The sequence below is a fragment of the Chlamydomonas reinhardtii genome, chromosome 16 (assembly GCF_000002595.2).
Source record: "Chlamydomonas reinhardtii strain CC-503 cw92 mt+ chromosome 16, whole genome shotgun sequence".
NCBI lineage: Eukaryota > Viridiplantae > Chlorophyta > Chlorophyceae > Chlamydomonadales > Chlamydomonadaceae > Chlamydomonas > Chlamydomonas reinhardtii.
Genome location: NC_057019.1, coordinates 7,569,247 through 7,590,319, shown reverse-complemented (window position 1 = coordinate 7,590,319; position 21,073 = coordinate 7,569,247). Strand labels below are relative to the sequence as shown.

The following is a 21,073-nucleotide window of genomic DNA, read 5'->3' as shown; positions in this document are numbered from 1 at the left end:
TGTGTGTGTGTGTGTGTGTGTGTGTGTGTGTGTGTGTGTGTACGGGACGGGTGCTCGGGGTCCCGACTGCTGTGGCGTCAGACCCGGCCCCAACCCCATCAGGCCTGTCCCGCGCCACACACACCCTGGCCCTACGGCCACACCCACCAGCACACATCTCCGCCACACCCTCCGCCTCCCCCCCTCCTCCCCTCCTCCCCCGCTCCCAGTCCCTCGCCCCCCCCCCCCGCCCCTCCTCCTCCCCCCCCCCGCCTCCTCCCCCTCCGTCCCCTCCCTCTCCCCCCCGCTCCCCAGTCATCTCTCCCCCACCCCGCCTCCTCCTCCTCCCCCTCCTCCCCCACGCACCAGCCACACGAACAGCGTGCGCATGGTCTCCAGCACTGTGCGGAACACGGCGCCCAGGTGCCCCGTCACCGCCATGCCGGCCACGTTGTACAGCAGCAGCGCGGCGGCGTCCACCAGCAGTACGGCCTGCAGCGCGCGGCTGTTGCGGATCATCTGGTGGGGGAGGGAGGGAGGCGGGGGGGGGGGGGAAGGAAGGGGGAGAGGCAGTGGGGAGGCAGGGGGAAGGAGGGTGACGAGGCGGGAGGGGCGAAGAGGCGGATGGCAGGACTGCACAAGAGATGCGGGGGGCCTGAGGGGCCTCTGGTGCTCAGGTTGCAAGGAGGTGGTGACAGGAGGCGGCGACAGGCGCGGGCATGCTGGGTGCCCGGGGGTGTGTACGGCAGCAGGTGCGAGCTGCGCACCTGCTGCGTGCCGCCACCGCCCGCTCCCGACCCCCACGGCACATGACTGGCTACCCCGCCGCATCGCCCACTGCCTCCAGGAGCCTGCAGCGCATGCCCTCCCCTTCACCCTCCCTCCTCGCTCCCTCGCTCCCCGCCCCCGGCCTCCCCCCCTCCCCCCCTCGCTCACCGCCCACGTGTCCGCCATGTCCTCGTGGATGCCCTCACCCTCGGGGCCTGGAGGGGGGCGTGTGCGTGTGTGTCACGTGCGTGTGTGTGCGTGTGCGTGTGTGTGCGTGTGCGTGTGTGTGCGTGTGCGTGTGTGTGTGTGTGTGTGTGTGTACGTGTGAGCATCTGGAGCCCTGGTTTCTGGGCATTCCCCATTTCTCCATGTCCTCCATCTCACAAGAACCCGTACTTCCCCACTGCCTGGGGGGGCCCCCCGCCTCCCCGCCACCCCTCTCCCAGCCCCCCCTCTTCCTGCCCCCGCCCCGCTCCCCGCCCCCCCGCTCCCTCACCCGGCAGGAAGTAGGCGATGGGCATGAGCAGCCCCAGTGTGGCGGCGGCGCCAATGACGCCCTCGAAGCCCACGATCTTGACTCCGGGGATGTTCAGGTCGGCCATGAAGAAGTCCTCAAACGTCAGCTGCGCCGCTTGGACGGCCTGGAGGGGGTGAGGAGGCCGGGGGGGGGGGGAGGCGGGGGGAGGCCGAGGTCGGGGAGCAGGGGAGGCCAGGAGGCGGTGGGCAACTTGGACAGACAGCGGGAGGCGGCAATCGCCGCTGTGGTGTGGAGGGCAGGACCATGGTGTTGTGTACCGTATGTGGCGCCAGCGCGGCCAGCCCTCCACCTCACCCCTCCCCACCTGGCTGGTGATGATGAGCCCCATGCCCATGAGCATCTGCTGCGTGGACACCACGTGCGTGCGGCTGCCCTCGCCGCTCAGGATGCTGCTGGTGCCCACCAGCGAGATGCCCACCTGAAGAGAGGGGGGGGAGCAGGGGCGGCAGGCGGTTGCGGGGCAGGGGGCAGGGGGCGGAGGAAGGCGACGGCGGCGAGGGGGGCACGTCTCGTCAGAGCCAAACACACCAGGCTCCACCAAATTGCGCACCCTGCTCCCATCACCGCCACTGCCTGAGCACAGCCCCACCCGCTGCCACCCACACGCACATAAGCATTCGAAGTTACACCCATCCAAATGAACTAACACCGACCCACACAGCTCCACGACCCCCTCCACCCGGCCCACCCCCCACGCGTCTGCTATGCTACTGTTCCTGGCTACGCCTTCACTTCTTAAATAATCATGAATGTAACCCCCCCCCGCCCCCCAATCCCACCCACCACGCAGCACACAATGCCCATGGCGTGGAAGCGGTTGAGGCGGCGGCCCAGGAAGGTGATGGCGAAGGCGGCGGCGAACAGCATCTCGGCGCCGCGCATCATCTGGTACACCGAGGCGGTGACGTAGAGCAGGCCCACGTTCATGAGCACCGTGGCCACCAGGTCGAAGGCCGTGGGCAGCGCCAGCAGCGCCACCTCGCGCAGTGCCGAGCGCTTGGAGCCGCCGCCCGACTCGGAGCCGGCCTGGGGGGAGAGGGAGGGAGAGGGAGAGGAGGGAATGAGGCGGGCGGGAGAGCGGGGTGGGGCGGGGGCGGAGGCGGGGGTGGGTGGGGAATGCGGTCGTCCAAGGGTCAAGGAGGGGTTCGGCACCCAGTGTCAGAGGCGGAGGTGGGAGCGGGGGGGCGGCATGTGTTGCAAGAACTTGTGCGTCACTGCGTTCTCCATAACTGCACATACACACCACCCTGCCTTTAGCCCTGCCCTCTCTACACCCCTGCAGAGTCCCCCTTCCCCTCCCCCTCCCCCTCCCCCACCCCCATCTCCCCCCCCCACACACACCTCCAGCAGGGGGTCCTCCACCCCAGACTCCCGGCGCGCCTTCCGCGCCTGCCGCTCCTGGTAGTAGGCCAGCGGCAGGCAAAACGACATGCCTGCGCACGCACACACGGAGCGCCGCGGAGGCGAGTGTGTCAGGCTGTCAGTAAGGGTTCTCGGAAACCCGAGTTTGCTCCCTGGCGGCGCCCAATGCCCCTTACCTAGGAACATGAGCGTTGTCATGGCCCAGGGCTTGCGAAAGTACTTCTCCTCGCCATCCTTGCCGACGCTCTTGAGCTCATACACTGCATTCCGGCGCCGAAATGTTCACAATATACAGTTTAAACAATCCATGATTATGAATGAGTAAGCGGCAGCAGCGCCAACGCCCAGGCGGCGACCCGGCGTGCAGGCATGCGGGTTTCGTTGGCCCGCCAAGCGCTCTGCCCGCGCTCACCAATCTTTGCAAGCAATGATGTTGTTGTGCCAAACACTAGCAACCCTGAAACACTAACGCTCTTGCCTATAGCGACCATTTTGAGTCACGTTTCACAAACTGATGGTGCACGCCCCGCGCGCGGCAGCCCCACAACGGGTTAGACGTGGTGCAATGACTGCTCACTAGCTGATGCTTCAGCAGGTCTGCCTATATTCGCTGGTCTCTTGGCACAACACCTGCAGACCTGCATGTCGATGCCGCATGCAGCCCCCTGTCATGCGCAGCTTCCCTCATCAGCCCGGCACGCCTGAGCTTTCCGTCTAGATACCTAGGTTGCTGTGGCCCGTGTGCCATGCGCCTTGTGGCTAGCATGTCTGCTGCCTCTCTCCTGCTGCCCCAGCGCATTGGTTGGGCGATAGCGGTGTGGTCTGTGGACTGGCCCCAAAACCCTACCCTGGCGCTGTCATGGGCCTCGTTCCCAGCGGCTGCATGTAGCTCCCAAGCATCCCGCTGCCTACATGCGGAGGATCCCACACTCCCGCATGCCGCAGCATCCCGCTGCATCGTGACGCGCTGGACAATGGCCTACAATGGACACCAGCAGCCAGCAGCAGCGGCCGCTAGTACTTGTCACCGTACTGAACACTAGCCCTGGAGGCCTGGACCCAGGGTATCTGTCTGCTAGTCTGGGGCCTGTCGCCTCGCCAGGCGCCCCGGCTGCCAGGACGGCGCAGCAGCAAGCAGCAGCTGCGAGGCCGCGCAGTCGTCATGGCCATGCGGCAAGTCCGTCGCTGCGTCACTACATGTGCGCAAACGCCATGCCCGTTATCCGCTTTCCAACTACCACCCGTCGGTGCTTCACATTCACGCCTCTTGCCCCGCTCAACCCCGGCAAAACTGGAGCCAGCTATACACATCACCCCTGGGGCCCCGGCCGCTTGAGAAATGTCACCATCAAGTAGTCGTGTCAGGTATGGCCTCCTCCGCCACCATCGCACCTACCTGCTCACGTGTAAGCTTTTCCCCACATCTGTAAACGCTGTCCATCGCTCCCTGCCTCCCTTCCCTTGCCTTTGCCACCATTCAAACCTCCGCCCCGCCGTCCTTCGCCCCCCCCCCCGACCACCGCTCAGAGGCTACCGCACAAACTTGGAGGACGGCCCGCGCCGGTTGCGAGTCAGCGCGTCCACACTCCTCCGTATCCGACCGCTGCCGTACAGCGCCTCCCGCATGAAGCTACCCGCCCCCGCCTGGCCCGCCCCCGCCTTGATCTTGGGCAGCACCGCCACCGCCACCACGCCCTGCCGCACCTCCACCAGGCGAGCCTTCTTGGCGGCGCGCTTGGCTGCCCGCCGGTTGGCCGCCAGCGCCGCCGCGCGCTCCTGCTCCGCCGCCGCCTGCCGCACCTCCCGCTCCGCCACCGCCGCCAGCACCGACTCGGGCAGCAGGTCCTCACCGCCCGCCGCCGCCCCGTACCCGGCCGCCCCCGCCTCCTCGTCCTCCTCGTCGTCCTCCTCCTCCTCGTCCTCCCCTTCATCGCCCTCCTCATCCGACCCCGACCCCATGTCGCCCCCAAGCAGCGCCAGCTCCTCGTCATCAAGCTCCTCCTCCTCCTCGTCATCCTCCTCCTCCTCGTCGTCCTCCTCCTCCTCCTCTGCTGCTGCTCGCGGCCGCTTGCCCGAGGCCGCTGCCGCCGCCTGCGCCGCTTGCGTGCGCGTGCGCCGTTTCTCCGCCTCCGCTCGCCGCTTCTCAGCCACTGTTTGCTTCTGCGGGGGTGTTTTATCAGACGCTGATTACAGGTAAGATTTACCCAGAAGAGCGGTATGTGTGTGGAGGCCAGGTGACTCCTGGGTGGCTATGCGACTGGGATGACAGCGCCACACCGGCATGAAGGACGCACGGCACCGGGGCACCCAGGGCACCCGCTTTCGTGCAGCCGACGTCGACCGTACTCCCCTTTCCGAAAACCTCGGCGCCACCCACCTCCTGCATCCGCGCCTGAATGGCCTCCTCGCGAGCCTGCGTGCCGGTCACCTCCTCCGGCGCATCGTCGTCAGAGTCGTCCGACGCAGGCTCAACTGGCTGCTTTGGCGGCAGTGTCCGCTTGGGAGCCATCGTATGAATGCGCTTTGCGTGACGCAAGATGATTTGCTTTCAAGCGAATGCGTATGCTTGTCAGTAAGGGCGGCGCACAAATACGCCCACAGCTACTTGTGCGCTGTGCAGCAGAAAATGTACGCGTCTCGTGATGTTGTTCTTTGTTTGATACAGTCAAATTATCGAATAGTCGCAAGTACAGATAGCAGCCAAACAGGGCCAAGTCTTACAGCGTATTACTACTTTCGCTGCAGTGGTGACTTAGATTTATGGCTGTCAACAATATTCTCGTAAATTGAATCAAGTAGGCCATGCCGGCCCTTGGCATGCCTTCACACGAAACCCGACCCATCCGGTTTCACTTCCCTGGAATGGCTCCGGACATCAACACGCCAGCGGAAGCCTTGCCATCACAACGATGTCTAAAGAAGTATCAGTTGCAGGAGAGACGATCGCAACTTAACCGAGGGCACAGACTAGAAAAGAACATCCCCGCTCGCAATGCAGTAATGCAAGACCCAGCAGCACCACGGACGACGTGTAGCTTTGAACGTAAGGAACACAGTTTCACACGGTCAATGCAGATGTCAGAAACGCAATGCCCGTGCCTTGGCTGACAGACTCAGACAAAGAAGCAGGCCCGCCAGAAATAGCAACAAGAGCACAACCGGCAGCACAGCAGCATCAGCAGCGACGAACATGCACGTACTCATCCTGCATGTCTGGTCACCAAAGTAACCGCTGCGGCCAGGCAGTTCGCGTCAACACACACTTCACGTGCTTCACGCCGCCCCGCGCTAGCTGCCGTCATTAACTGCCAGCGCCGCCACCCTCCAAATGCCCCAGCAGCCACAGTCCCTCAGGTAGGGCCGCACCCACCACCCAGTTCAGAGAAATGCTTGCTGGTTGTGCAGGTGGGCGGGCACCAGCAGCCGCTGCTGCTGACGGCCGCGCGCCGCTGCCACCGCCGGCGCCAGCCAGCCGCTGGCCAGGTCGCCCAGCGCCGCCAGCACGGCGGCCGGCAGCGGGCTCAGCCCCAGCGCCGTCACCGTCACTCCCCCGTCCCCCTTCCCTGGGTCGGCCAGCGGAACCAGGTCACGGTCCGCCGCTGGACGCCGCTGAACATGCGCACCAGCACGGGCCGTCGTGTGCCCATACTTGAGTAGGATCGCGAAGACGGCTTTCGCCAGCTGGAAGGAGGGAACCAAGCCGGCGGCGGAGCCAGCGACGTTGTCGCTGTAACCTTCCCGAGTACAGTACCGCCGTCACGACCGTTGCTGCGCCCCACAACCACATGAGCTGCACCTGGTCCGTCGCCTGCGCGCGGACGCCCACAGAAGGCCAAGCCGCCAAGGATGACCGAAGCGAGGATTCCAACCATGATGGCCAAGGGCACCTAGGCAACGTCAGCGAGTCAGACGCATAGCAAACAAGCGGCAAGTGGCAAACGAACTCTACTTGCCCGGCCCCACCTGTCATTGGCTGCCCCTGGCGTCGCCGTGGACCAGCGAATGGCCCCGCACTTGGTAGACCCTGCAATTGACTTGCAACACGGCGCCAAGGGTCGTGAGGTATAGACGGAGGCGCAAGGCATCATCAAACCGGCCGATATTCACCAAGGCACGAGTCAATCCAGAAAACCCGCATCGACCTGGGCCCCTTGCAGATTGCTTCTGCAATCTGCACACCATCGGGCCCGTTCACGTTTCCACACAAGCTGTCACCGCTAAATGTGTGGTGGTGGATTGCACGTGCCTTCCGACGGCGGCTTCGACGCATGGGCTTGCTTACCCGCCACACGGACACGACCAGCACGCGCCGCTACGACGCGCCCCCATGAAGATGCCATTCCTTGTTTCTGCCGAGTCAGGCCTCGCCCACGCTGGCAGAGTCCGCCCATACAGAGCCACATCTTGCATAGTTGGAGCCATAGAGCTTACATGGAGCTGCTCACGCGCCTGTGAACAAGGCGTCCGGCTCCACAGGGGCCCTCATGTCCCCCACCCGTGGCTGCGGCCAACGAACGCGGTGTGCCAACATCACAACCAACCATGTACCTCAGAAACAGCAGGACGGGCTATCCAACTGGCCACCAGCCGGGGTGGTTCAGCCAGAGACGCGCATTGACGCACACGTGTAAGTTAAGGAATGGAATACCCATTAACCGCCTCTCAATCAACAGGTGCAGCCAGCAGGCACCGCACCCACCGCGCAACTGCCAGCACACAAATACAACAGCACGCACGACACAGGCGCACAACCGTACCACACATGACCCGGTGCAGGCCGTGACGAAGCACCTGCATCACTCCGGTGCAAACCCAATCACTGCGCATACTCGACACGTGCACACCCACGCTCAGCAACATGCCTGCCCCTCACTCCCTCAAGATGCCTGAGCGCGACACACCACTTCAAGTGCCACGTCAATTAAATGCACCCCGCAGCTGCCCACAGCCACATACGGGTAGGCGCTGTCAGCCACTGGCACAAAGGCCAGCCAGCCGCGCCTGCCCGACCGCAAGCGCTAAGCTGGGGATGACTGATGCAGCAGCGGCCACAGTGCAAGCCAGGTCGGAGTGAGTGCTCTAGATCTTCTTCTTGCGGGGGGTGGGCGTGATCTCGTACTTGTTCAGGGTGGTGGCGACCGTACCTGCGTGCAGGCACAGGCGAGATGGCGTGAGGCACAGGTGCGAGGTCGGCCTGTCCAGCCACTTGCTGACCGCATCGCCAAAACTGCATACTGTACGTACGCGGGCTATCTAACACTACTTCCCACAAGTCCCGCCAGTCAGTCTGGGTTCGCCCCAATAGTTTTACCTGCAGTCGCTTACCCCCACGCCCAAGGGCCCTTCTACTCCGGTGTTCACGTGTCCTGGGTCTCGCGGTATTTGCCATCGGCTGAACTCCCCCAGCCCCAAGCCGCACACCGGCCCGCACCCGACCCGCCCCGGCCCCACCCACCGGTCAGCGGCGTCATGGCCTTGTGCAGGGTGGCGCCCACCGGCTCCAGCCGCTTCTTCTGGAAGCTGGCAAACTGCGGGCGGTGCGCGACATGAGCAGAGCGCGTGTAACAGTAGCGGGGAGAGCTTTCAGAAGCAACGACGACGCAAGTGAGGTACATGCAGACATGCTACTTGGCTCATGCAGCTGCTGGCGCGCGAAGGCAAAGGCCCAAGCCCCATTCTTTTGCTTCCTGGCCCTGGCCACCCACCTCGTCGGGCTTGGCCCACACGCGGCCGTACGCCAGGCAGATGAACACGGCCACCACGCGGTCCAGGGTGGGCAGCAGCACGAACAGCACCGCCATGGGCACCAGCACCGCGGTGGCGCGCACACGCCGGTCCAGCTTCTCGTACTGGGCCTGGGCAGCGCGGGAGTGTGGCGGGTGGGGGCGCAGCGTGGCGGGTGGGGCGCAGGGACGAGTAGTGGCGTTGAAGGACCGGGATCGCAAGGTGCAGGGGCAAGCGGGCCCACGGGTGCTATGCATGGCGAGGCAGGAAGCAGGTACGACGCGTGCGCTGGTTGTGTTGCGCGGCAGGTAGGAATGGTCCCGTTGCCACCGCCAGGCTCAGGCCCGCGCCCCCAGCCCGCCGCCTCCCACCTGCGCCTTGCCGTACACGTCAGCGATGAGTCCGTCCACGCGGCCCTTGTTGAACTTGTAGGCCACCGGCAGCGTGAAGGCGCCGATGTGGAGCAGCAGCAGCAGCGTCACAAACGGCAGCGCGCGGCCCAGCAGCGACAGCACCCACAGGCCCAGGCCGACCTGCACAGGTGGGAGGAGGGCCAGAAATCACCTGGTACCGTATTGCACGAGCTTCCGTTCCTTTTCAAGCCGGCCTCGCTCGTTGCACAAACGCAGCTGAGCCCTCCAAGCCAGCCCTAGATATTCCAAGAGGCCCATACCCCTCCTCCCCCCCCCCGCCCCACGCCCTCCCCACTGCCCCCGCCGCACCTCCAGCGTGTGCAGCGGGTCGATGCCGTGCAGGTGGCGGTCGTGCAGCGCGGCGGCGGCGTTGAGGGTGGCAGTGGCGCTGGCCACCAGGAAGCGCGTCACGGCGCTGTGCGCCCAGGTGCAGCGGGCGGCGTAGGCGGGCGCCATGGCGGCGCGCAGGAAGTTCCAAAACAGCGAGGCCAGCAGCACGTAGCACAGGCCTGGACAGGGCAGGAGGCGGGGGAGGTAGCAGGAGGGGAGGTGGCATTCATGAATATGGGGGGCGACGGAGAGTGTGGAAGGCAGCAGCGGGCGGCAGCAGCGGTTGGCCGCATAGCATGCAATGCTAAGTTGGGAGCCTGGTGCGTGAAGTGTTGCGCGGACCCTGGGCGAGAGCAGATGCGATGCAGGGGCTGCAACCATGCATCCCTCCCAAACATGTACGGTTGCGCACTGCGTACGCACCCGCACGGCCGCCTGCAAAGCGCCACGACCCATCCACTGTGGCGGCTCCCTTTACTGTGCGCCGGCCCCTACTGTGCCCTTCACCTCCCAAGCTGCCCGCCGCCTCCATCCCCACCCGCCCTCACCGGTGAACAGGGTTGTGTCGGACTTGCTCACGGCGCGCACCACCACCCAGGCCAGCAGACCAGCCACAAAGTAGAAGGTGGAGCGGACCTGCAGCCAGCAGTGCGCCACGGGAGGAGCAGTCGAGGACTAGAGTGTGGGCGGCATGCGTGGCGCGGGCGCGGGCGTGTCACGCACATGGCGGCGGAGGCAGCAAGGCAGGTGGTGCGGGGGGGAAGCCCCGAAGCTATCATCAGCCGTGCTGCCGACCCGTGCGTGCCTCCCCCATCCCCCGCTCTCTCCTCCCTCGCCCCGGCATCCCACCTTGTTGGTCCACATGAGGGTCTCGTTGATGAACACCACGTAGTCCACCTGCGGGACGGGCAGCGCGGCGGACCCACAGGGCAAGTCGGAATCACAGTCCCTCGGGGCCTGCCGCGTCAGCCGCCAACAGACGGCCCCTGCTGCTCCTGGTGTACCGTGCGCAACACCTGTTCCCCATGCGCACATAGTCGCCATCTTCACTGTCCCCTCCCATTAGCCCCACCACCACAACCACCGCGCCTGGCCGCAACATACTCACGTCCTCGCTGCCGACCGCGCCAACCATGGGCGGCGTGGAGGGCGTGGCGGGGTTCAGGTTGGTGAAGTTCAGCTGCAGGGTGACGCAAACAACAACACAGTGGCGGTTGGTAAGCAATATGGCAGGAGGCATTGAAAGGGCTTTGCGTGGCCATCACTTGATCGAGAATCAGCACGTTGCTGCTGCCTCGCCGCACCTGCTTTGCGGGGTTGACCTCCGGAGTGGCCGCCGGCACGGGGGCGGGCTTCTCCGGCAGCGGCTCCGGCTGCGGGGAGCCAAACGCCGTCTGAAATGGACGGTAGAGGGACATGTCAAGCGAGCATCGTGCCGTTTTCCGGGGGTTAACGCAGGCGCGCAGGGGTTGTGAGCAGCCGTGGACAGCTCGCGGCTGCTGAGGCATCCTTCCGCGCCTCGTTTTCACTTGGCAACATGCTAAAGAATCTTACTGAACACAGTAAGCTGACAGCAGAAAGTCCCACACGAAGGAAGACTTGCCGCACCTTCATCTCGCTCGCGACCTGCTTCACGGCACCAGCGACAGGTGTGTCCGCCAGTTCCGCTTTGACGACCTCGATCGGGTCCTTACCCAGTGCATGTTCCGCCGCGTCCGCCATTGTCTGTGGAGTTCCGCGCGAGCAGAAAACCGGGCCCCCGTCAAGTGGCGAAGTTTCCTTAATGCAGCGCGAGCATGCAAACGGTCGCACTATCGAAGTCAAGTGCACAACATGTTATAAGGCGCACAGCTCTGCGCCCCTCGCGACAGCGGCGCGACTTCGCGGGAGCGCGCCGGGCCCAGATGGCTCCCAGGGTTCTTGTTCCGGTGCAAATACAGTCCCCGCAAGCGATGCCTGCACGACGACACCATGTTCCACCAGTATACCACTCACTTCTTGCGGCTGCTTGGCGCAAAGGTCTTGGGTGTTGCAGCGGATCCTTGAGGCCCTGTGTTCTGTGTGTTTCTATCCAAGCAGCTATCAGGAATTGTACGTATAGTAGTCCGGAGTGGAATTTGTACCCCTGGCGCCCAGCGCTTCGCCGCATCCGGATTCAACCCCCCGCCATGCGCCCTTCCGCTCCCCCTCCTCGCGGCGCCTTCGCCCGCTGCCAGCCCGCTCTCACTTCCAGAGCACGCCTTTCCGCTCTTCCGCATGCAGCCTTGCACCCACCCCCTCTTGGTTTGTGGATTGAGCCAACGAGCATTCAGGAGGGGTGTGCCGACTGCCGAACATGCACATGGTGGGCCCTGGACAGGTGGGCCCCGCAGTCACTTTGCTGCTATGTGTCCCTGGTGCCCTGGCCCTGGATGACTGAACCTCGTAATCCCTGACACGGCATCATATGATCATGTTGCACTGTTGCAGGCTTACATGATCATATGCTAACATGCGCCGCCGCATATCCGCCCATGAGTACGCCATCTGGGCCGGATGCAACCTTGCGGCAGTGGTGTGCGATTGCGGCAGCACCAGGTCGGCAACCCACCTGGACAATGCCAGCATTAGCTTCACCCCAAGCACTTCGAATCACCTTTGTTTGTCACTGCGCTCGCAGCAAGCACGCTGGCCCAGGGCCTTATTGTAACATTGACAGTGCCATTGTTAAGACGCCTTGCAGCGCCCCACTGTTTCCTGCCCTTCTACGACAGGCTTTCTCAGCAATGTTGCTGCCCCGCCTACACGCCAAATGCCTTCGAGCCCATATTGCACATATGACTGCCGCACCTATATTGTCACGTCAGCATATGACTCGTGCGACATGATCACGCTAACAGTGCACGCACGCACCCCGGCTCCTGCAAGCGCCAGTTCCCGTCCCATGCGGCCATGGGTAGCCAATGGGTAGCAAAGCCCGCAATCCGTGCTTGGGTCATCATCATGCCAGCGGCACGGGTTGCCACGGTGAAGGCTGGGGCTGATGGCCCCGCGACGGCACACTCCACCACGTGCGCAGCAACGCGCGGCATTTGCGGGTTACGTTTATCAGGGACAGCATAACCCTTGGACCGTGCCCCAGGCAGAGCTCCGTCGCGCGCAGCAGCTGACGAACAGCAGACACGCCATGCTGCATGCAGATGGTGCTCATGCCGCTTCCCGTATCTTGGCTAGGGGCAGCGGGGGCAAAGACACGGCAGTAGCGGCCTTGCCCATGCCGCCCCGCGGCGTTAGCCCTGCGGCTGACGCCACCGCACCGGCGCCGGCACCTCCCCGCGGCGTCACGCCCCGTGGCGTACTGGCGGCGCTGCTCATGGCTCGCTGCAGGGCGGCGGTGACCAGGGCAGCCGCTGCCGCTGACGCGCCGCTGCTGTTGGGGGTGCTGCTGCGGCGGCGGGCGGTCAGGGGGCTGGAGGCCTGGTCGGGCGACAAGCCCGCGTCGTCCCGGCGGCGTGTGCTGCCGCCGCTGGCGCCACCGGGCAGCATGGGCGAGGCCGGCCCCTCGCCCCGCAGCTCCACCTCCCCGCCGTCGCACTCCTCCTCCTCCTCCGCCATGGTCCGCCGGACGTCCGCCATCGCGTCACGCAGCGCCGCGGCCGGTGACGCGGTGTCGGCCCTGGGAGTGCTCGGCGCCGTTGCGTCCCCAGCAGCGGCCGAGGCCACCTGCGCGATGGAGGCGGCGGTACAACATACAGGTTGACGGTCGGAAAACGGAGCTCGGGCACTGGGCCCCTTCCCATCGGCATCTCCTCGCGGCCTACCCTTCATGGGCCCTTCTGTCCCTCTGACCTGCACTCCCGCAGCCACCTGCCGCGCCGCCGCCTCGAGGGCGCTGTGGGCGCGGCCCAGTGCCTCGTACAGCCGCCCATTGCGCTGCTGCAGCTCGTGGATGCCTGCGCGCCAGCGGGTGCGCGCCAAGTGCGTGTAGGTATCAGGGTTTGGACATAGAAGCGGTATGCATGTACGGTAGGTGTGTATCCGGCGGCTTCTGCGTGTGTGAGCCGCATAAACATGTAGGCAAAGTCGGCACGACTGCGCCACTCACGCGGCACCATGAGCTGTATGGCCTCCTGCGCCGCCCGCAGCTCTGACTGCAGTGCTGACTGCTGCCGCTGGCTCGCGACCAGGGCCTGTGCAGGCGGGTGGGTTGGTGCCGGGCAAATGGTGAAGAAGGGGGTGGTGGGGCAAAAGGCGGACCGTGAGTGGCGGCTGGCGGTTTTACCAGCGATGCAACTGCCGAAGATGAAGCCGCTTGCCACCATGGCTAGCACAAACCTGCTTAACCCAGATGAGATCGGCACGCTCCCCCTCCTCCTAGCATGTTGGACTGTCACTCGCACCTGCTGCAGCCCCGCCGCCGCGCCCTCGTTCTCCTCCGATAGCGCCAGTAGCCGCGACACGTCCAGGCTGGTCTGGCTGCCTGCGTCCTGCAACTGGGCCGCGCTCATCTGCAGGGCGGCATAATGATCGATGCTCCTCATGGGGATAGATGTGTAGCAAGAGGTAAAGATCTGGGCTATGCGTCATTCAAGGTAGGGCCCGGGGCTCCGTTTGCCAGACCCACGCACCAGGCCTTGTCGGCGACACACGCCGCGCAACATATCCGTAAGGAACTGCGACTGCGCTAGGGCGCGGAGCGCTTCGCGCAGGGCAAACCTGGCCAGCCACACGGGCAGCCTCAGGGGTATGCTGGCCAAGAACGCCACTGTCGCAAGAGTGCATGCCGGTTTCGCCACAGCGACCGCCGGCGCTAAACTTGACACTTCTGGCGCCATAACGCTATGAGCTTAACCTAGGCCGGTGGGCTGCCGGCGCAGGCAAGGAAGTTAGCAGCTTTGCTTCCTGGTTTTCCCTTTAGTTGGAGCTGACTTTGACCGCGCGATGGCCTGCCCGGATACCTGCATCAATAGTTCTACTAGAAGTGATGCTGTGGCAGTCTTTCCCAAGTCCTGGCGGAAGCCTGCTCGGCGACAGTTGGGGGCTGAATCCAGTCATTCTCCATTTTGGCGCCTTCCGCGCCTACGTTGCTCACAAGCATGGAAACCCTGTACAGTGTATCTTGTGTTTGCACGCGCAAACTCCTGACAAATGGACACACCTGGGGAAAGCTCGCTGATTCTCGATGAGACCTCTGCACTTAAGGTTTTTGGCAACCCGCTGCTCCTACAGCTCATCTCAGAAAAGCTACAGCCTAGATCGCGTCTCGCGTTCGCGTGCGTCTCCAGGGATTTCCGCGCAGCTGTGGACCGGCGTGACCTCTGGGAGGCCTTGCACTGGCGCATTGCTGGCGGAGATGAGCGTGGGCGCTCATGGAGCTACAGCGAGGGTGAGCGGGCAAGGTGCAGGCAGGGACAGACTGGCCCCTAGGAAGTCGAGTGCCCGCCGTGCCCTCCACGTCAGGGTGGGGGGCTGTTGGGGGCCGGCTGCCCCCAATCCCTGAAACCGTTGCATGTGATGGAACCCAGCAATGACGCTGCCAAGGCCTTTATGTCATGTGTGCGGCGTCATGCTGTTGCGGCGTGGGCCACCCAGCTGCAGCACACCCAGGCCTGCCTGCACAGCAGCCCGCCCTTCCCCGCCCGTCGCCCGCTCCCCTCTTCGCCACCACCACCTCAACCTACGCACCCACCCACTCCCAATCTCCCATACACCGACCCAAACTTCCGCCCGCCCGCAGCCGCGGCGCACGGCAAGCGGCTGGACGGGCTGCTGCGGCAGTACGGACGGCACGTGTCGGCGCTGCACCTGGGCGGCTGCCCCTGGCTGCACATCACCGGGCTGGACTACCTGGCCAGGCGAGTGCGTGTGCGAGTGTGCATATGTGCGTGTGTGCGTGTGGTAGGAAAGCACACGGGGAAGGGTCGACATGTGTGGGCGTGTGTGCGGCCCCTGCGGTGTTCGACCCCCTCGCAGCGCGCCGCACGCGGCGGTGCCGCCCAGTGGACGTGCCGCCTAGTGGACGCCCCGGTGACGGCTCCCGCGCCTGTGCCGCACCGCACCTGTGCACGTGTGCCGCGCCCACACCCACACACCCACACACCCACACACACACACACACACACACACACACACACACACACACACACACACACACACACACACACACACACACACGGCCCGGCCTGCGCTGTGCAGGTGCTCGCGGCTGGTGCACCTGGACATGACGGGCTGCAGGTGGGGGGTGGGGGCGGGGACGGGGGTGGGGTGGGGCTGGGGGTGGGGCTGCAGGTGGGGGCGGGGGCGAGGGTGGGGGTGGGGCCGGGGGTGGGGGCGGGGCCTTCACCAATACCAGTACGTAACCAGCGACACGGGTGTCTGCCCTGGTTCTGTGCGGCAGGTTTGGACGTGTAGGGGCGTGCACGGGCACGTAACACGCAGTACAATTGCTGTTGTGTGGCATGCGGCTGGCCTGCATCTCGCCCTCATGCCGCCCCCCCCCTCACACACCGCCCTGCTCCCCCTCGGCTGCCCGCCCCCCCTCTGCAGCCAGTACAGTGTGGACGTGCTGGGGGCGCTGTGCCGCCACTGCCCGCAGCTGAGGTCACTGGTGGTCAGGTGAGGGGCAGGGGGGCGGTGAGGGGGGCAATGAAGGGGGGCGGAGGCGGGGCGGCGGTAGGGACAGTGCGAGACAGGTATGGCTGTTGGCACTGGGGCAGTGCGGGTGACGGCAGCGCGCCGTCAATGAGCCGCTTGCGTGCACGTGACGCACGAGCCGCCGGTACACGCGGCCTTGGGTCCCAAAAACATCGCACCGGCGCTTTCCACATATGCGCATGTGTGTGTGTCTTGTCATGCCGTGCTGTGTGTGCTCCGTGCAGGGGCTGCTCGCGGCTGTGTGAGCTGGCAGTCATACAGGTGCGCGCGATCGTGGGTGCGCATGTGTGTGTGTGTGTGTGTGTGTGTGTGTGTGTGTGTGTGTGTGTGTGTGTGTGTGTGTGTGTGTGTGTGTGTGTGTAGTTGTGTATGTGTGTTTTTGAGCAGGGGAGGGTATCTGCATGAGCCCAAGGGGGTGGGGTGGCGTCAGTAGGGTGGAGGTTCCACCGTCCCCAAAGGGGGGGCGGCTGGGCGGCTGGGCTCGTGGAGTCCAAGCGGCTGTGTGGAGAGGTAGCCGCGGCCGCCGTGTCAGATGCACAATCCGCTCGGGGGCGGCCTTGGGGCGCGGCCAACACGTCCTCCCCCCCTCCTCCTCCCCTCTCCTAACACCCCACACCCCCCCGGGTCCCCTCCGTCGCTCAGGAGCTGTTTGACACTCCCGAGAGCCACCGCCTCAGCTTGGAGCACCTGGACATGCAGGTGTGTGTGTGTGTGTGTGCGTGCGTGTGTATGAGGGGGATGAGTTGTGTGCATGTGTGGATTCGCCATGTCAGCAGGAGGAATGACCAGCCGCGGGTAGTGAGGAGGGAGGGCGGCGCAGCCTGGTTGGTGTTGCATGGCTGGTGTGTGTGCACGTGTTGACTGCTCGGCATGCGGGCTGTCCCGGACCCCACTCCCACACAAGCACTTCGGTCCTCCCCTCCTCTCCCTCCTCCTTCCCTCCCCCCAGGGCCTGCTGTTCCTGCAGGACTCGGCCTCACTGGGCTCAGAGCTGGGCCACTGCCTGGAGAGGCTGGCGGGGCCGCCGCCGCCGCCGCCGCCACCGCAGGGGCCGGCCGGAGGCGGTGGAGGCGGCAGTGGCGGTGGCGGCAGCGGCTCTGCGGAGGCCGGGGGGTGCCGCCTGGTGTCGCTGCGGCTGGGCTGGCTGGGCGAGGCGGCCGCGGAGGCGTGAGTGGGGCGGGGCCGGGGGCCCGGGGCCGGGCTGGGCCCGGGGCCGGGGTGGGGTGTGGGCCGCAGGGGATTGCGGCAGGGGGCGTTGTGTGCGTCGCCCGGGCCAGCCCGCATCAACACCCTGTAGACTCTGCCCACGCCCGGTGTCCCCTTTGACCTACTGAACCGCTCTGGCATCCGAGTGCTCAGCCAGCTAACCCCCTGCCCACGATGTGTCTCTCTGCGTGTGTGTGTATGTGTCTCTGTGTGTTTCCGTGCAGCGGCGCGGGCGGCCCCGCCCACCCTCAGCTGTACGTGGGCGACCTGCGGCCGGTGCTGGGGGTGGTGGGCCGCGCGGGGGGCAGCCTCAGGCTGCTGGACCTGGCGGGTGAGTGTGTGTGTGTGTGGGGGGGGGGTGATGGAGGGGTGGGGGGCTGCGGGGGTTGTGCTTGGGGTGTGTGTGCTTGTGTGCTTCTGTGTGTGTGTGTGTGGGGGGGTTAACTCTGAACCAGTCCCACAAGGAAACAGAAGCGCTGCTGCCGTGTGTGTGTGTGTGTGGCGGGGGGGGGTGCAGGCAGGTGGCACAGGCCAGGAAGCGACGGAGGACTGGGTTTGAGGGGGCGCAGGGAGGAGCTGGGGGCGCGGAAGAGCTGTGGCGTCACCCGCGCCCCTGCACGCCCTCGACCCGCTTGGCAGCCGCCGCCCGAGGGCAGCGGCATGTGTGGATATGTGCCGGCCGCTGGCCTGCCAACCCGACCGCATGCACACCCATCCTCCCCCCCGCCACCCCCACCACCACCCTGCTCCCCCCCCCGCTCCCTGCCAGGCTGCTGGTCCCCCCACGGCGACCTGGCTCTGCCGCCCGCGCTGGCCGCCTGCTCCGTGCTGGAGGTGCTGTGCCTCAGCAACTGGCAGGGCGGCCCCGGGGTGGGCGAGGCGCTGAGGCGGCTGCCCAGTCGCCGCCTGAGGCACCTCAACCTGCGCGCAGTGGTGTGAGTGGCGGGGCGGAGGCGGAGGTGGGGGCAGCGCCGCTGTTAGCGCTGAGGCCGGCACTCTTAACACGCACGCGCGCACCCAGCCACGCGCGCATGCAATGCGTCAATGCACCAAACTACCATACCCTATCATTTGCATCACCCAGCCCCCCTACCACCTCCCCGAGCCCGGGCGGCGACATTTATCGCCGGCGCCGCTCGCCCTGCTGCTCCGCGACGCCTCGGCCCACATCCCATAAGTATTATCGCTCGCAACTAACGCCTCTGCCTGCACTCCCGGTTTCGTTGGTTTGGGTTTAGTTTGGGCTGATATTTACAATCCCCCCTACCACGCCTGCAGCCCCCTGACGGACGCCGACCTGCTGCCGCTGCTGGGCCGCTGCGGCGCCGTCCTGGCCTCGCTCAACGTGGGCTGCTGCCCGCGCCTCACCGACGCCCTGCTGGCGGCGCTGGGCCGCGCGTGTGCCGGCAGCCTGACGGGCCTGGACGTGTGCTACGCCGAGGGCATGACGGCGGCGGGTGGGCAGGGGGGGAGGGAGGGAGCTGGGGCTGGGCGAGTTGGGTTTTGTCAGAGGAAGAGCTGTGTATGTGCGTCTGTGTATGTGCACGTTAAGAAAGCGCAAGGCAAGGGACATGCAGTGACGGCATGTGTCTGGTGTGCGGTACACGCTGCCACACACGCCGCCGCACACGCCACGGCCGGCGCGTCTGCCTGCCCTCGCTCCCTTCATGCAGGGGTGCGCGCCGTGGCGGCCGCACTGCCGCGACTGACGGACTTTGGCTTCTCGGGGTTCGCAGGTGTGGGTGGGTGGGTGTAATGCAGGTTGTAGGGGCAGGGGCGGGTGTTAGGCTGGAGAAACTGCAGAGCCACCCAGAGCATGACGCCCTGCGCCTAACACACACACACACCGCCCCCTTCCCTGCCCCACCCCACTTCCGGGTTTTGGAATGAATTCCCCCCTGGCCCCCGCCCCACCCCCAGGCCTGGAGGACTGCGATGTGGCCGACATAGTGGGCCGCCTGCACCACCTGAAAATGCTGGGTGGGTGGGCGGGAGGGGGTGAGGGGAAAGGGGGGTCTAGAGGCGGGAGGGGGGGGGGAGAGGATGCGGGCGCTGCCCCCGGGTCCACCGGTCTGAGGGTCCGGGGGTTGGGGCGTCAGCTTGAACGTCCCCATCGCCACCCAGCTACAGCTACCACCCACCCTGCTGCAGCAACCACCTCTCCCGCTTCTCTTCCACACGCCCCCCCCTGCCCCTCCCACCGCGCCCCCCACCCCTCAGGCCTGGGCGGCATCCCGCGCCTCACCGACGCCTCGCTGCGCGCCCTGGCCGCCAGCCCCTGCGTGGCCGCCGGCCGCTTGGTCACCCTGTACGCCGCAGACCTGCCCAACATCACACTGGCAGGCAGGCACTGTAGCGCCGGCCGCGGCCCGCGCCTTGCGTGCTGCGCCCTCGCATTCGCATTCGAGCAGTACCGACCCTTTCCCTGTGTGCGTTTCTCTCACTCGCGCTGACAGGCGTGGAGCAGCTGCTGAGGGCGGCGGGAGGCGCGGCCGCGCTGCTGCCGCCGGCGGGGCCCGCAGCGGCGCTCAGCGATGGAGGTGCTGGAGGGGGTGCTGGGGATGGGGGCGGCGGGTTGCGGCAGCTGGAGCTGTCGCGCTGTGCGCAGGTGCCGGCGGCGGAGCTGGCGGCGTTGCTGGCGGCGCTGCCTGGGCCCGGCGGCTCGGGGTGCAGGAGATACGTGTTTGATGGCGACATGGTGGGTGGGGGCGGGGGAGGGGGGAGGCGTGAGGGATGGGTTGGGCGGGATCGTGGCTCCGAACTCGGAGTTAGTGGGGCCACGTGGATTTTAGGCCCCAGGGTGGCTTAGTGTGTGACTGTTTGGGTGGATGTGTATGGGCATGCGTTTGAGCGGACCACGCGCACGTGCGTGCATGCGCGTGTGCGCTCGGGAGCAGGTCGCCAGGTCCACACACGCATACCGCAGCACGCGGGTGTGGTGTGTGTCTCCAGCTGGCTCCTAGGCGCCACCCCCTGACACCGGCTGACGCCATCTCCCACCCGCATGTTGGCCGCAGCTCCCCCGGGAGGTGGTGGCGGAGATAAACCCCTTCCTCAGCCAGGCGGCGCAGGCGGAGGCCGCCGCCACAGGCGCCGCGCCGCCGCCACAGGCGCCGCACTGGCGCGGGGCGGCGGCTTCGGGCAGGTCGGGTGTGGGGCCCGCCGCGCTGGCGGCTGTCGCGTGACTGGTGCTGGCAGGCGGCTGGCGGCTGCTGCTGCTGCGGGCCTGGGGCGTCGGGCTGCGGCTGGTGCGCGTGGTGCCGCCGCCCGGCACCGCGGCAGTGCAGGCGGGAGCCGCAGCGGCGGCAGCGGCAGCAGCAGCAGCGGCCGCGGCTGGCGGCCCGGTGCGGCGGCTGGTGGCCAGCGCGGCGGTGATTGCGGCGCTGGCGTCAGTGGCGGCGTGGGCGGCGTGGGGCGAGCCGCTGGCGCCCGCGGCGGCGGCGCCTCAGCTGGCCCTGCCGGCGGCGCTGCTGCGGCTGGCGGTCCGGCTGGGCGGGGCGCTGGTGCTGCTACTGCGGCGTGTGCTGCTGGCGCTACTGCCGCCGCAGCTGCTGCTGTGGGCGCCACCGCTGCAACCGTCCGGCGCCGACGTGCCGGAGGCGCTGAGCACAGCGGCTGAGGTTGTAGTGCACCCGGCGGCTTGTGACGCCGCTGCACTGCTGGGTGGCTCGGCTGCCTGCCACGTTGCCGCGAGTAATGGCGCGTGCGGGGCGGCGGCGGGGGCTGCACGGGGCTGGCTTGCGGCGCAGGCGTGGCTGCTGCCGCTCTTGATTAGCGCTCTGGGTCCACTGGCTTTGATTTATATGTTGGTGTTGATGTTTGCTTTTGCACTGGCGGGAGCTGTGATTAGCCTTGGGTAATATGGCTGTGTGCAGCTGGAAATGCAGGCCGACGTACGGGCACAATTTCTTGACCGCCCGCCTCTGCTGGTTAGACGGTGCTGGTATAGAAACGCCACTTAATTGTACGTAGTTGTGCGTTGGCAGTTGAGCGAGCGTGCAATTGCTGGGAGAAAAGAAACAGGGGACGAACAATTTTGACGCCCAAAGTCCTAACGAGCATGCACTCAATTAAACACAGGGATATTGTTGAAGTTTCGTACTAATGCCATGCGTCTTGC

The 21,073-nt window shown here is 66.1% G+C and overlaps 6 protein-coding genes across 6 annotated transcripts; 1 reads left to right on the top strand and 5 right to left on the bottom strand.

Moving 5' to 3' along the window:
• Positions 1 to 42: 42 nt before the first annotated feature.
• CHLRE_16g689423v5 (uncharacterized protein) lies at positions 43 to 3,254 on the bottom strand. The gene is made up of 9 exons (XM_043071654.1): positions 3,060 to 3,254; positions 2,824 to 2,907; positions 2,627 to 2,718; positions 2,069 to 2,311; positions 1,590 to 1,703; positions 1,244 to 1,388; positions 916 to 962; positions 346 to 498; positions 43 to 131 (listed from the first exon to the last, which is right to left on the bottom strand). Exons 1-9 carry the CDS (start codon positions 3,136 to 3,138, stop codon positions 99 to 101), a joined length of 990 nt encoding a protein of 329 aa, XP_042916313.1. The 5' UTR covers positions 3,139 to 3,254; the 3' UTR covers positions 43 to 98.
• A 248-nt stretch (positions 3,255 to 3,502) lies between these two features.
• CHLRE_16g689311v5 (uncharacterized protein) lies at positions 3,503 to 5,284 on the bottom strand. Its single transcript, XM_043071652.1, has 2 exons — positions 5,025 to 5,284; positions 3,503 to 4,807 (listed from the first exon to the last, which is right to left on the bottom strand). The coding sequence occupies exons 1-2, from the start codon at positions 5,154 to 5,156 to the stop codon at positions 4,178 to 4,180; spliced, it is 762 nt and encodes a 253-aa protein (XP_042916312.1). The 5' UTR covers positions 5,157 to 5,284; the 3' UTR covers positions 3,503 to 4,177.
• A 68-nt stretch (positions 5,285 to 5,352) lies between these two features.
• CHLRE_16g689199v5 (uncharacterized protein) lies at positions 5,353 to 6,334 on the bottom strand. The gene is made up of 2 exons (XM_043071648.1): positions 6,291 to 6,334; positions 5,353 to 6,210 (listed from the first exon to the last, which is right to left on the bottom strand). Exons 1-2 carry the CDS (start codon positions 6,292 to 6,294, stop codon positions 6,026 to 6,028), a joined length of 189 nt encoding a protein of 62 aa, XP_042916311.1. The 5' UTR covers positions 6,295 to 6,334; the 3' UTR covers positions 5,353 to 6,025.
• A 48-nt stretch (positions 6,335 to 6,382) lies between these two features.
• CHLRE_16g689087v5 (uncharacterized protein) lies at positions 6,383 to 11,194 on the bottom strand. Its single transcript, XM_001698856.2, has 11 exons — positions 11,110 to 11,194; positions 10,723 to 10,839; positions 10,419 to 10,508; positions 10,223 to 10,294; positions 9,964 to 10,011; positions 9,663 to 9,750; positions 9,094 to 9,293; positions 8,743 to 8,904; positions 8,353 to 8,502; positions 8,103 to 8,175; positions 6,383 to 7,791 (listed from the first exon to the last, which is right to left on the bottom strand). The coding sequence occupies exons 2-11, from the start codon at positions 10,834 to 10,836 to the stop codon at positions 7,727 to 7,729; spliced, it is 1,062 nt and encodes a 353-aa protein (XP_001698908.1). The 5' UTR covers positions 10,837 to 10,839; positions 11,110 to 11,194; the 3' UTR covers positions 6,383 to 7,726.
• Positions 11,195 to 11,573: 379 nt separating this feature from the next.
• On the bottom strand, positions 11,574 to 14,094 carry CHLRE_16g688975v5 (uncharacterized protein). The gene is made up of 5 exons (XM_001698857.3): positions 13,722 to 14,094; positions 13,494 to 13,601; positions 13,199 to 13,283; positions 12,943 to 13,046; positions 11,574 to 12,816 (listed from the first exon to the last, which is right to left on the bottom strand). Exons 2-5 carry the CDS (start codon positions 13,599 to 13,601, stop codon positions 12,301 to 12,303), a joined length of 813 nt encoding a protein of 270 aa, XP_001698909.1. The 5' UTR covers positions 13,722 to 14,094; the 3' UTR covers positions 11,574 to 12,300.
• A 100-nt stretch (positions 14,095 to 14,194) lies between these two features.
• CHLRE_16g688863v5 (uncharacterized protein) lies at positions 14,195 to 21,020 on the top strand. Its single transcript, XM_043071641.1, has 16 exons — positions 14,195 to 14,479; positions 14,831 to 14,948; positions 15,289 to 15,327; positions 15,640 to 15,708; positions 15,972 to 16,008; positions 16,390 to 16,446; positions 16,697 to 16,914; positions 17,178 to 17,284; positions 17,723 to 17,888; positions 18,232 to 18,410; positions 18,627 to 18,689; positions 18,874 to 18,933; positions 19,174 to 19,296; positions 19,410 to 19,651; positions 19,971 to 20,094; positions 20,152 to 21,020. The coding sequence occupies exons 1-16, from the start codon at positions 14,242 to 14,244 to the stop codon at positions 20,811 to 20,813; spliced, it is 2,502 nt and encodes an 833-aa protein (XP_042916310.1). The 5' UTR covers positions 14,195 to 14,241; the 3' UTR covers positions 20,814 to 21,020.
• The last annotated feature ends 53 nt before the right edge of the window (positions 21,021 to 21,073 follow it).